The 12,843-nt window shown below is 43.3% G+C and overlaps 1 protein-coding gene across 2 annotated transcripts in view; it reads right to left on the bottom strand.

Moving 5' to 3' along the window:
• Positions 1 to 2,560: 2,560 nt before the first annotated feature.
• Positions 2,561 to 12,843, bottom strand: part of INO80C (INO80 complex subunit C) — a 46,768-nt gene continuing 36,485 nt past the window's right edge. Inside the window, exons 6-7 of one of the 2 annotated variants that reach the window (XM_025212020.1) lie at positions 5,154 to 5,229; positions 3,648 to 4,155 (exon numbers count right to left, since the gene is read on the bottom strand). In XM_025212020.1, coding sequence (XP_025067805.1) covers positions 5,198 to 5,229 — 32 coding nt within the window. In that variant the 3' untranslated portion in view covers positions 3,648 to 4,155; positions 5,154 to 5,197. Of the gene's footprint in view, positions 4,156 to 5,153; positions 5,230 to 12,843 lie in introns of both variants that reach the window. The other variant, XM_025212019.1, reaches the window with a different exon arrangement.

Genomic DNA, 12,843 nt, shown 5'->3' with positions numbered 1-12,843 from the left:
GGCCCTGGTGAGAGACTGAAGAGACTACTATTGCTTCAACCCAGTTGCTGTGCAGGGAGAGACCTGTCCCCTTGACTGGGTAAACTGCAGAACAGAGAAGGGCCCAAACAGTTAGGTAAGCACTTCCACAGAGAAGTTAAGGAGACCAGGAGAAGTTGCTCTCAGTGTTTAAGTATAATGGCAGTAAGTATCTGTTCAGATGCTCAAGGGGGTGTCTCTATGCCTGTATCTTGTTCCCAACCTTCCTTTTCATTCTGAGCAAAACATAAACTTTAATAGGCCATCATTATCATACCCTGTAGTGTCCATCCCCTTCCATCCCATTTCAAAGTCAAAACCTAATTGAAATGAGACAAGGTAGACATTATACGATTTTATAAATAGGGTTTAAAATGTCATCTTAACAGGCATAAATGTGACCCATTTAAGAAGCCAATACAAAGGAAAAATGTTAAATACATAGGCTCATTACACACAAAAAGGTCTTGTAAGTGGTGTTATTCCTTTTACACTTATTTATTTAAATTGGTTCCAGCATATGATTACATATTTTCTGGTTTGATGCCCAGTAAATGTATTTTACTAATAGTTTTATTCATTTCTCATTTTGAATTGCTATTGAATTTATCACACAGACAATGCACTCTTTTAATAGTTTCCTTCCATCAGCAGTTCTTTTTTATAAAGTGTTTCATTATATAATCTATAACCTGGTACTTAGAAAAAGTATTTTTTTTAACAATCCCTTGTTTAAAATGGAAGAGTTTTCCTGACACAAGATTTTAGCATGACTTCACCTTCACCTGATAGTTTATAATGCTATCAAGACCGTGGTTTGCCTTTTCAAAGTAGGACATTTAAATACACAGTTTCTATCAGTATAAGTAAGTGTTGCCTTTAAATCCCCTCCTTTGCCTTCAGAAGATTACCTGAGTCAGTGGCAGAGGCAACCTGGATTCAGCTCTTGTTACACAATCTCTTTTCAAAATGTAGAGTGCTCTTACACAGCTGGTTATATAAGGAGCGGTCTGGTGAAATTCTGTTTTTACAGAACTTGACAGGCTGTACTGTGTATTTCCCATCTGGTTTTCTCCCTTCTGACACTTTGCATACATCATTTCAATTGCTGAGGTTTTATGAGAAGGTAGAAGTTTAGGGATGAATGCCATCAAACGTGGAAAATATTTTCATTATAAACATTAAAAAGTAGTGTATATTGGAAAAAAAAATTGAAAGTAAGCATATTAAGGACCTTAAAAATCCACTTTAATTTTAAAAAAAAATATATAAAGAATTATCTTTTATCGGGGTGGTGGGTGAGTCCCTTGAGTTCATAACAGGCTAATAAACTATTAGCCAGGTATCATGGTGATCCAAAAATGTATTGCTAATCAGCATAGTGTAGTTCTAGGAAATAATAATAATAATTTCTTCCTATGTTTTAAAAATTATTTAATCTGCATAGTCACTTGCATTCCATGCAAAAAAAAAAAGCAGCACTGATGCAGCACAACAGCTAAGAAACCAGGTATTCAGTATCAAGAAATACAGAATGAAGTTCTTGTTGAATACAGGTTGAGAATTTGAGTGCCACATACATTAATGGAGGTTTCATGTTTACATGTCGTAGTAAGCTTTGAAAATCTCCACCATAGTTTTTACAGCAGAATAAATTGTCAGTTACTACAGTACATAGTATTAGGCAGTCTATGCTGAGGAGGTTTTCAAGACATATAGCATAAGTACCTGATTCAGTCTATGGCTTGGTATCAGTGTAGCTTCCCTGTTGGTGGAGGATGGGCACTCGTTTTATTGTTATGGACATATTGTGGGACTGTGTCTAGAATATGGACAACATAAAGAGGAGTAGAGAAAATGATGGGAGGAGGTGAGCAAGAGGCTGAGGTCCTTTGTCTGCATATACTTGGCGTTTGTTGTGTTCCCAGCACATAAAGTAAATTTTTTCTTCTATGGCCAGGTTGGAAATTAGCCACCTCCACATGTAGTATAAAGCTACCCATTTAGTTCTCTAGCTTGGGGGTCAGCAACCTTTTAGGAGCAGTGAACCAAACTAAAGCAGCTTGGTCTGAAGGTGGGTGACTGCTCCCCCTACTGCCACTTCCCTCAACTGTTGTGAATTGCCACTAAGAAGTGTGACCTGGCCACTGCCTCGTATTCTCCCTGCTACTGCATTGCTGCTGATGTCCTGGCTTGGAAAGCTAGATCCAGCCCATGGGTCATAAGTTGCTTATCCCTGCTCCAGCTAGTTCTGGGCTTACTAATTGGGGAAAAAATTAAAAGCCCCCTGTTTCTGTTCTGAGAATCTTTGTGTTGATGAAGAATGGGAGACAAGCAGATATGCTTGGTGGATGTGAAACATTGCTGTGAAGAGACAGCTAAACAAACAGGTCCATTGTGACAGTGGCCTCTCTGTCTCTTTCATTTGATTATTAGGGCTGTGTGATGCTTCAGTAGCCAATTCGATTAGGAAGAGATTCGGTGGTGAGGACTGCTGCCTGTTTAGTCTATGGCCAAATCTCTGAATCGGCGCTGAATCTTCAGATCCGAATTAGCCAAATCAAATTGGAACAGTGATTCGAATCACTGAATCGAATCACTGTCCCTCCAAATCGTCCGAATCCGAAGTGAATACTTGCCGCTTTGCACACGCCTATTGATTATGTGCTTTGCAGATATCATTGTCCTTGTACACACAGTTCATAGCTATCATGACTAGTTGGCAATAATGTAACATGAAAAAGAGTGGGTCACTTGTGTAGTTGTTAGGTATATGGCATAGATATGGGATGGAGAAATACCCAACAGCATTCTGAGGCTCCTGGGCGGGATTCTGATGTGAAGTGAGCCAAATGAGGACCTGAACCCACACTTTACATTTAAGACTAAGGACACCATATTTACATGCAGTGCCTTGGTATGAATGTGAGCTAGAGAAAACAGTTTCTTTTAGTCAGCCAGCATATCTAATATACCAGACAAAGCACATCTTTCTCTCTCCCCCCTCTGGAAAGAACATGTATATTTTAAAGTCAAAATATGAAACCCATTATAATATGAATTTCCTTGCAAGAAAAGATTCAGAATATCCTACCTTTTTTAAAGCTAATGTCTCTCTTAGTGTCCTACCTACTTCCTGAGAGATTTGGTTGTAACTTTCATGATTTCTTAAGTCACTCATGCTTTTTATAAATGTTGTATCATCCAATCAAGGAATAGAAATCACATCCTGTGACTGACAAATCACAAATTGAAAGTTTAAGTTCTGAAAGGCAATTATCCTAAGGCATTGAAACTCTTCACCTACCCAATTTCAGAGAAATTATTTACTGGTGAACCCAATGTGATCCATCTGTGACCAGGAAGAGAGCTAAATATGATAAGAGGGCCAAACTCCCCTAATGAAGCATTTGATAAGCTCTGCATGTCTGCTTCACAGTGAATGCTGATTTAAGACTAGAGTTGGAATGAAATAGTTATCTGAGATGCAAACAAGTTGCTTAAAACTGACCTTTCTGCTGCTTATTCTGGAGTCTTACTGTCCATCACAAATCTAAATGTGCTTGTTACACTTGCAGTGAAGTGTAAGTCTACAGTATGAGTGAAACTCATCCTAACAAGGGAGCAGGAAATCCAGACAGCTCCAAAATTGCAGGACCCAGCCCAGCAGCTGAGGAGATACTCAGAATGAAAGCACTATGTTGCAACTGCAGTGTGAGTAGGATTTGGCTTTGTGATTGTGTGGGAGGTACTTCTAGCACCAGTAACCCTGTAAGAGACAGAGAAGAGGAGAGTGACCATGTTATCTTCCAATCCTGTTCATCCATAGCCAAATAGCATCCAAGTTTACAAGAGGAACAATGGGGAAGAAACCATCAAAATTACTCCTAAAACCTTTCCTCCTAGAAGCAGTGGGATTTACTGTGCTTTTTCTCATTATTATATCCAATGTCACTGATAGGACTAGCAGATTCCTGAGCCTCAAACAGAAACAGAACACCGCTATAAATTCGGATCTTTTCAAAACTCCTATCCCGAGTTGGGTTTCAGTTTCACCTATCCCAAAGTCAGTGGATAGTTAGATGTGGGGTTCCAGTTCCGGCTTCTTAGAGAGACAGGACACAGAGCTGCTCTTCCCTTAGATTTAGAGAGAGACAAGATTTATGTTAATTTGGGTTCCAGACTAATAAAAATATGATGAAATTCTTATAAAATTATACTCGATTTAAAGAAGGATTGCTCTGATGCAGAATAGCATCAGAACAAAAGATGAGCGGACTCCGTTAGAACAAAAAGTTGGGGGTGGGTTGTCATAAATCAACACGATTTTTTTTTAAGTTATGAGGAATGAAGATGTACGACAATGTGGAAAGAGATGTTCCTAATTTTAAGAACCAGACCTTTCAGCCTGCAGTCACAGAAGCAACTTGCTACCGCAAGAGGCAATATAACTGCCCAGTCCAGATCCAGATCCAGAGTGCAGAAGCATTCCAAACTGGGATTTTAGTTCACCCCATAGTAAAAATAGGTGCCTGGAATCCATATGGGCATATTGGCATTGAATGCGACTCGGGGGGGAGTAGTTCATTGCCTCCATTTTCTAGGAGAAACAGCCTTAATAGGAGCCCCAGCACTTAATAGTGCTTAATAGTGCACTTAATAGTGACCCAGCTGTTCCTCCCACCGCTCTGCTACTAAGAGAGCAGAGATTGAAAATGTTGAAGGACTGTTTGTTATAGACTTGACACGAGCTTGCAATAGGTGGAACCACCTGTGTCCGTCTAATTCCAACTAAAATAACCAGCTTCCTGGAGTCCCTCAGCTGGGAAAAATGTATGAGTGACTCACAACTTGGAGGGGAAATCGGATGGTACTGAGGAGAGCACATGGTGTAACTGGCTCTGATTCAAGCCATGAGGTGGTGGTGTGAGCTAATGGCAGAGAGATCTGCTTTCTTGTGTGTGTGTGTGTATCAGTCTATTTCACAGCTATAAGGCTGAGCATCTGCGTGTCCTGGAAAGGATAGCTGTATGCATCCCACTTCCAGTCCGGATACTGAACTGCCCAGCTGCTTGACCTAGGGAGGGTGCTGAGGGCAGCACTGGTAACTTCCACTGCAAGCTCTAGATAGTTACCTGCTTAGCAGTTCCCCACACCACAATAGCTCTTCTCATAAACATTAATTACAGGTTTGCTGGTCCAACCTAGACACTAAGAAAAGAGTGGTTTAAAATACTGTAAGAGGTGAAATAAATGGCATGTATTGAAATCTGCATGCAGTTGCATTTTCTCCCCTCTTTTCTGTTTCCCCTGCCAGTTGCTGGGGGCATTGCATGCAATTTTACCTTGCAGTACATGGGCTGCCTTAAGGCTTCTTGCAGGGAGCTTTTTGCATGGAAATCTGCTTGCAGAACAGCCATGTGGGACCCAGTCAAATACCCCTGCTCTGTAAGGGATTAGCTCTGCACTTACTTCTCCATAGATCAATGTGGGGAGCAGTGATGGGGCAGGGCAAGACAGGACATGCCATGTCCAGCATGTATACATATCCAGTGACCCTAGAATTTCTGCTTTCTTTGAGGGGTTGTTGTACCAGTCTGGCCTTCATACAGCAGTGGACTGTGCTGACCGTGGGCTCAAGGAACCAGATTTTACATTTCCATCTCTCCCCACACACCAGTTTTGGCTTGCTGCAAGATAACCCGCTTTCATAATGTCTGAACAGGGTCCTTTGTCAACCTCACTCCTGCAAAGCTCAGCATGTGGCTGATCCTGCTGCTTGAATATTCATGGCTTAAGATTGCTTTCTTGGTGGACCCAGAGGTTTTTTGGGTGAGAAAATAAAATAATCTGCCCAATCCAAAAGCAGGGAGAGGCAAATACAATTATTTCTTTGTTTAAATAGTTCCTGGAATTAGTATTTTGGGTGGAAATAAATACACTCACCTGCTTTTACATTTTCTCTTATCTCCACAACAGAATCATTTCTCTGTATTGTATCTCATGATCCATCAGTTTGTACTTATTAATGAACAGAGCCTTTTAATTAAGGATGTTGCTTTTTTCTATTGGCATACATCCCTGTTGGTGTAAACTTCCTAATGGTTGTGTCAGATGAGCAAGTTACGAAAGAGATACAAAATAACTGCTTGTCATGAAAAAGTAAGGATCAAGTAATATCAACAAAGAATTAAAGAAGCCAGAAGAAACATGAAAGACTACAAAGATAGGTGACAAAGTGGGAGAAATCAGTGAGCAGAGTACAGTGTATTTATCAGGCTTTGTAGCAGAAGATGTACTATTAAATCCTTATGGTTTAAATTAGAAATCTGAGCCTAGATCCTCAAATACATTTAGATGCCTCACTCTCATTGAATTCAGCTAAGCACTTAAATTGTATTGAGGATTTGCACTTGCCTCTAGAGCCTAGTAGTCTGCAATTATGACAGCAATAATAAAAATAGATTACAGTCTTAAGTTAAATTTATTAAGTTTTCATCAATAAGATCCCAGGTTAAAATATTAGAAGATAGATTGACCAAATACCAGTAGTTTTAAAGTCCCTGTACCTGAGCTAGGAGTGCTGGTAACTAGAGGGAAGAGGCTGGATGAAAAGTAGAAGAATGTTTTCTCAGCCACATGGTCAGCCAGTTGAACAGGTGCTGCCTATTGCTGCCCATTAAATTGCTATTCTCTAGTAGAAATGCTGACTAAAAGTTAAACCACCAAAGCTTATGTGCAGGCAGTGGGGCCTGTCCCCTCTCCAGCCAGGGACACAACGTGTTATGTCTGTTACTGTAAAACAAGTTAAATCCAGGATGATATGTTCATGTATGATTTTGTACATTCCAGAAGGATGGGAGTTTTTGGAAGCAGCTATTTGGTTAGGATAAGTATGAAGAGAGAGGAGATCCACAAAAAACTAAATTTCCAATCCTGCCAAAGCACAAGTGCACTGAAAGATGGGATTTGGATATAAACCTTGAGGAGTGTAAATAGCAGCTTTCACTTCCTACTGCTGCAGTCCATGGCCTTGAGTCTGCTATTTCTTGAAGCCAGCAGCAAAAGTCCCTTTGACTTTTGTCAGGGCAGGATCATGGGGCTGACGTGGCCAAGCCTCATCCTGGTAAACAGTCATTTAATAAGTGGCCTTGTTAAAATTAAACCTCAGGTTAGTTTGCAGGGTTGTGTCTCATAGTAGGTACTGCTGTAAGACATGCAGGATGAGGGGAATAGTGCAACAAGGCACAGAGCAATGGAATATGCTTTGGAGCCTTTCTAGATGGAGAGCAGAAAAAAAATGCCCTTTGCAATTCCTTGTACAAACCTGGGACTGTTTAAATGGTTTTTTTATATGTGACATCATAGGAGTTGAAAATCATGCTGGACAGACAGAGACATTTAATAATGTCAGGCCCCAGTTTGCTTGTTTACTCCTTACTCTGACACACCTCCCACTGGTTTAAAAGCAAAATGTTAGATTGAGTAAGTACAGCAAGATGGGGCCCAGTCTTGAAGACAGGGGAGTCACAGGTGCTCAGCTCCTCACAAGGTCAGACTTGTAGCTTTTAAGACTAATTTTTACTCAAAGTGGGTATCTCTTGGTAAGAGAGGCAACATCACTGCAAAAACTAATAAAATGATTGTTTTATCACTTTATTTTATCAACAGGATGACACCCACAGCTGCAATATAAATATACAGACAATGAAAGAAGGTGATGGCTATAGTTATCTAAATTAGTCAGAGTAGGACATATACAGTAACTTGGATATAGCAAAACCATGAATTATCCTCACCCTGTCATCTGAAGATAAATGTTTTATAGCACAAAGCCCATCATTATCTATAAAAAGAGTTCTTTTTTCAGCAGTCATAAGGCTTATATGCTTACTAGGAGGTGGGTCTAACTTGTGGTTAAATGCTGCAGACGATAGTCTTGCTGATCTCAGGATTTTCCAGCAGTCAAAATGCCAATGTCTAGCTTTTTCAGAACTCCATGAAATTTGTAAAAACTGCAGACCCTTTGCCCCCTCCCCAAGATCAGGATGGCTGTAACCAGGTCAGCATCCTGCAGCACTACTACCGAGGTTTGCATTAATAGACTGTCCTATGGGAGAACTCTTTGTCATTCACTAATACCTTAGGATGCTATGTTTGGGCAAGTAAAATCCTGCTTTTCCCTTTAGATTTTACCTGGTTATTGTAAATAATTTATCAGGCAAGTGGGTGGGTAGATAGGGTACCCTGTGTGTGTTTAGAGGACAGTTTCCCAGTTGTGCTGTTTTTATACTATAGCATGTTAATTAAAATGCATTTTAATATAAGACTGAGCCTACACAAATAAAGCTTTCAACGCTAAATCTCTCTTCCTCACAGCTTTACTTGGTATTCTGTCCCTCACCCAGCTGGTTGTTTGGAATTTTGCATGAGTCTGAGACTGGTGTGTGATGATAGGTACTGTCTGGTGCCTTAGTACAGTTGCCTTGGTGTAATTACACTGATGCAAATGCACAGTGGTGACGTGCTGCAAGTTCCTTGCGTAAGCTTGACCATGGCAGTCTGTTTACATTAGGGGTTTGCACATTGATGCACTTAGTATGGGGCAAGTATTCCTGTTTGCGATGGCACCTTAGGAAAAGGGAGTGCATTAGAAGTGGGGGAAGGCACCAGGTGTCCCATGGCCAAGTGCCAAGGTAAACCTAAGAGAGGCCTTGGGAGGAAGTTCTTCCCTTCTCCCATTTTTAACTGTTTAAACTGCTCAATTTAATAGATTTAGGTAACTTATTGAGGAAATGAAAAGGCACTTGCTTGTGGGAAACTGTTCTCCCTACACAGACACCTCCATTTGTCTGATCATGAATCATTTTGTCCTACCTATTTACATTCCTTCTATTTTAAGGTTTGCTTCCGCAGCCTTTCTTATACATGGACTGCTGTAGCTTGCCTTCACTGCTGTGTGGAGTACCATTTGCTGAAGGCTCCCTGCCTGGTACATATTACCTCTTGAACCTTGTAATTTAGCTCTAACATTTTCTTGCTAGCTTTCCTGCTTCTTTTTCCATTCAGGGTATGTATAGCATCTGTATCTATACCTACCCCCTACCTATAGATTGAATTTATTCACTCTAGAATTAACACCTCTTTTGACTAACATGCTCATTTACATTGAAAACCCTATTTTTAGAGCTTAATCTCACAATGCTAGGTTTTGGAGGTTTGGGGGGGTTTTGCACCTTTTTTCCAGAGAGGATATTGACACTAATTATACCATGGAGACTGTTCCTGAATAGATCAATCATAATCACTGCTTGATTGAACTCATGTGTGCTACTTTGGACTAAATTAAGAATAGATGCTCCTCCTGTGTGCCTGCTTCCTGGAACAGTCATTTTTAAGAAACTGCTTCTCTGAAACTTAGCTGGAGGTGACACTTGACTAATCTCCATGCAGGTATTGGAAGACATTATTGTTCTTCTTCCTCAGACAGAAACAAGAATGTTGTGAAGTTTGCATTATAAACTCTCTTGTCTGGGAAATAGCGTGTCCACATTAAATCAAAGGGTCAAAAATATATTTGAGAGAAACTTCTGGCATGAGTTATGGAAAAATCAGGGTCAAATTGGGAGGAGGATGGAAAACATGACGTAGCTTTAACGAGAGAGAGCTGATAGGAGATTGATGACAAAGAGCCCTATGGCTTTCTCTAGGTAAGGACTCTCTCCCCACCTCTTAAACTTTCCTGCTTTTGTTACCTCCAGTTCAGCTCCAATACTGGTTGCAATAGCAGGAGCCCTACTATAAAAAAGGCGTTGGTGGCTGATGGTGTTTCAACCCCTATTTGTGTATAGATCCATTCTGATGAGATGAAAGGGGAGTGAGATAAAGTGAGTGAGAGGTTCCCATTGTCTTCAGTGGACTTCAGATCAGACACAAGGGCCAGATCCAAATAAGGTTTAGACATTAATGTGCTTGGAAACCCATGCTCAGCTACCATGTATATCCCCCTGGACAATGACTCATTTCCCAACAGGCAAGTCCACCAAGGGTGAACTGCTGAAGTTCTGCTTTTGCACAGACCCACAAGCTCCTCAGTGGGCACATCTCCACATGATATTAATGTGTTGTAAGCTTACTGCGCAGTAAAATACTATGCAATAAGCTTTCCCTAGGAGTGCATATACATGTGCACCTGTCAGGAGCAATTCAGAGCAGGGGTACTTGTGACCTGCTCTGCTCCACTACAGCAGCCAGGGGGAGTTCTAGGCTCCCCTGGGGGCCAGCCCCATGCTGGCAAGGGGCACCGGGGTCAGGCCTGGGCTTTGGAAGGGGGTAGGGGGCAGCTGGTTTCCAGCCCCCTGCCCTGATTGGCAAGTAGGGCAGCTGGCAGTGAGCCTCTGGCTGGGTGGGGAATCTGGGTTATCTGCAGGGGCTTGGCAGGAGCTCTTCTGCTGGTGGGGCAGCTCTCACACAGCCAGGGGCTGGGCAGGTATACACCGCCCAGCTGGGGGCTCGCTACCAGCTGCCCCACTGGTGGGACAGCTCCTGCCCAGCCCCTGGCTGAGTAGGGAAGCAAGAGCTCCCCAGTCCCAGCACTCCTCAGCTCCCTGCTTCCGTGGGGAGCTGGGAGCCCCACAATGCTGGGATGCCGGGGGGTAGGGGAGGAGCAGAGAGGGACTCAGTCTCTGTGCTGATCAGCTCCTAGCTCCTGGGGGAGCTGGGACCTGAGCAGCACCAAGACTGGGTTCTCTGCTGGTGTGGCAAATTTGTTCCCGTTCAGTGTCTACATGAGCCCTACTAATTTGGTACCTGTATTGACAGGTACTAGCTATGTAATACACTAATTTACTGCACAGTAGCTGTTGCACATGGTTACATGGTGACACTTTACTGTGCAGTAGATTGATCTACTGCACAGTAAAGTATCTCATGTAGACATACCTAGTTTGGACAAGCACTGAGTGCCTTGGCCTTATCTCAGGTGTAAGTCCCACTGGAATCCATGGATTGGGTGTTCCTCCTCTCATCTCACCTGAAAGACTTGATTCTTAGGTCAAACCTGTAAGATCAGGCTCTCCACAACATGTGGTGGCTGTGGCCACTTTAATATAAAATACAGTGAGGGTGAAGGTGGAAGGACACTTATCCCTTAATCCCGTACCTCAGTAATCAGAGCACTCTAAGATGTGGGAGGCCTGGGTACTAGTCCCTCCTGTGCCTAAAAGTCCACATCCCTTACTTCTCAGGAAAATGCCTTGATTCCAGGTGATGACCTGTTCTGGCACCTTCCCTGCCCCCCTTCCCCTTTGATAGAGTTCCCTTTGCATGGAATTGCTAAAGGGCAGATTGTCCTGTAAGCAGGGTCACCTGGCCCCAGCTATATACACCTAGCTGACTGGCTGCAGAGTCAACTGGGTTGAGTATATAAGCCTAGGCCCTGCAGTTGGGCTCTGGCTGCTCAGTGCCTTGCATTTGGTTACAGCTCAGTTTCTGCCTCAAGCCCTGTTCCAGCTCAGTACCTTGGCTTTGCCTATCCTGTTGTGAATAGGCGCTGCATAGGGGGAGTGTGAACATGCCCCTCTGAGATTGGCGCTTGCTGGCTGGCGAGTGGGGAGCACCAGCCAGTGCCCCCCACTGCCCTGAGAAGCACCAGCAGCACTTCTGGCTTTGCTGCCAGCACTTCCAGGGTTGGCAATCAGCTGCTGGGGGATACCCCCCACCCCCCAGTCAGCAATCAGTCGCTGGGGGACCCCTCTCCTGATTGGCAATCAGCTGCTGGTGCTCCCTCAGAGTCAGGAGGCACCAGTCACCCATGCTGTTGTGCATCTGGAAGCCCCAGCTCCTGACCTTCTGCTTGACCTGAACTACAAGCACAGATATTGCTTTGGCTTAGACATGTAACTCTGATTACCTGATAATGGCCACTTTGCACAGCCTTGACCATAGATCTGAATTCCCCACAAGGTACTTGGATAACTCCACATTCCTTGTGACTGCTCACACTTTCTTTCTTCCTTACAGAAATCTTTAAAGAGTTATTTCTCCAGAAGGAGAAAATGAGTGAGCCTGACTAACCTAGTGATGAGATAGGCATTTGCTTACTGTACAAGTGATCTGAGTTCTCAGGTCTTCTCCAGGAGCTGTTTGTGTATTTTATTGAGTCAACTGCAGAGAGAGTCCTGCGGCAAGGATGGTTGTTGGTGAGGCCCTAAGGGTCCACAACCCAAGGGGGAGGGGAGTTTAGGAAGAGTGGTTGCTTCTCAAGGGAGTGATCCTCAATGCACAAGCTAATTCTATTCCATCTCGGAGGAAAGGCAGCAAGATGGCACAGCAGCCCCCCGGCTCTCCAGGGATCTAGCAGACATCCTGAGGCTAAAAAGAAAGGCCTACAAAGGATGGAGGATGGGATTCACCTCCAAGGAGGAATATTCTGCACTGGTCCAGTCCTGCAGGGAGCAAACCAGGAAAGCCAAGGCTGCAATTGAACTCCAGCTCCAGCTGAACTCCAGCTCGAGTATCAAGGACAATAAAAAGTCCTTTTTCAGATATGTGGGGAGCCGGAGGAAAAGCAAGGGCAACACTGGACCCCTGCTAAACGAGATGGGACAACTGACACCCAGGAAAAGCCAACCTATTAAATGTGTACTTTGCGTCAGTCTTTCATCAGTCCCATTGGACGCCCATGCCCACTACGGGACAGGGAGGTCCGGGTGAGGGAGATCCCCTGCCCTCCATTAATGCTGACCTTGTGAAGGAACACTTTGAGAGGCTGGGTGCCTTCAAGTCAGCTGGCCCTGACAATCTACACCCCAGGGTACTCAAGGA

Source organism: Alligator sinensis, unplaced genomic scaffold (genome assembly GCF_000455745.1).
Source record: "Alligator sinensis unplaced genomic scaffold, ASM45574v1 scaffold1140_1, whole genome shotgun sequence".
In the NCBI taxonomy this organism is placed as follows: domain Eukaryota; kingdom Metazoa; phylum Chordata; order Crocodylia; family Alligatoridae; genus Alligator; species Alligator sinensis.
This window is presented reverse-complemented; position numbering and strand designations above follow the sequence as displayed.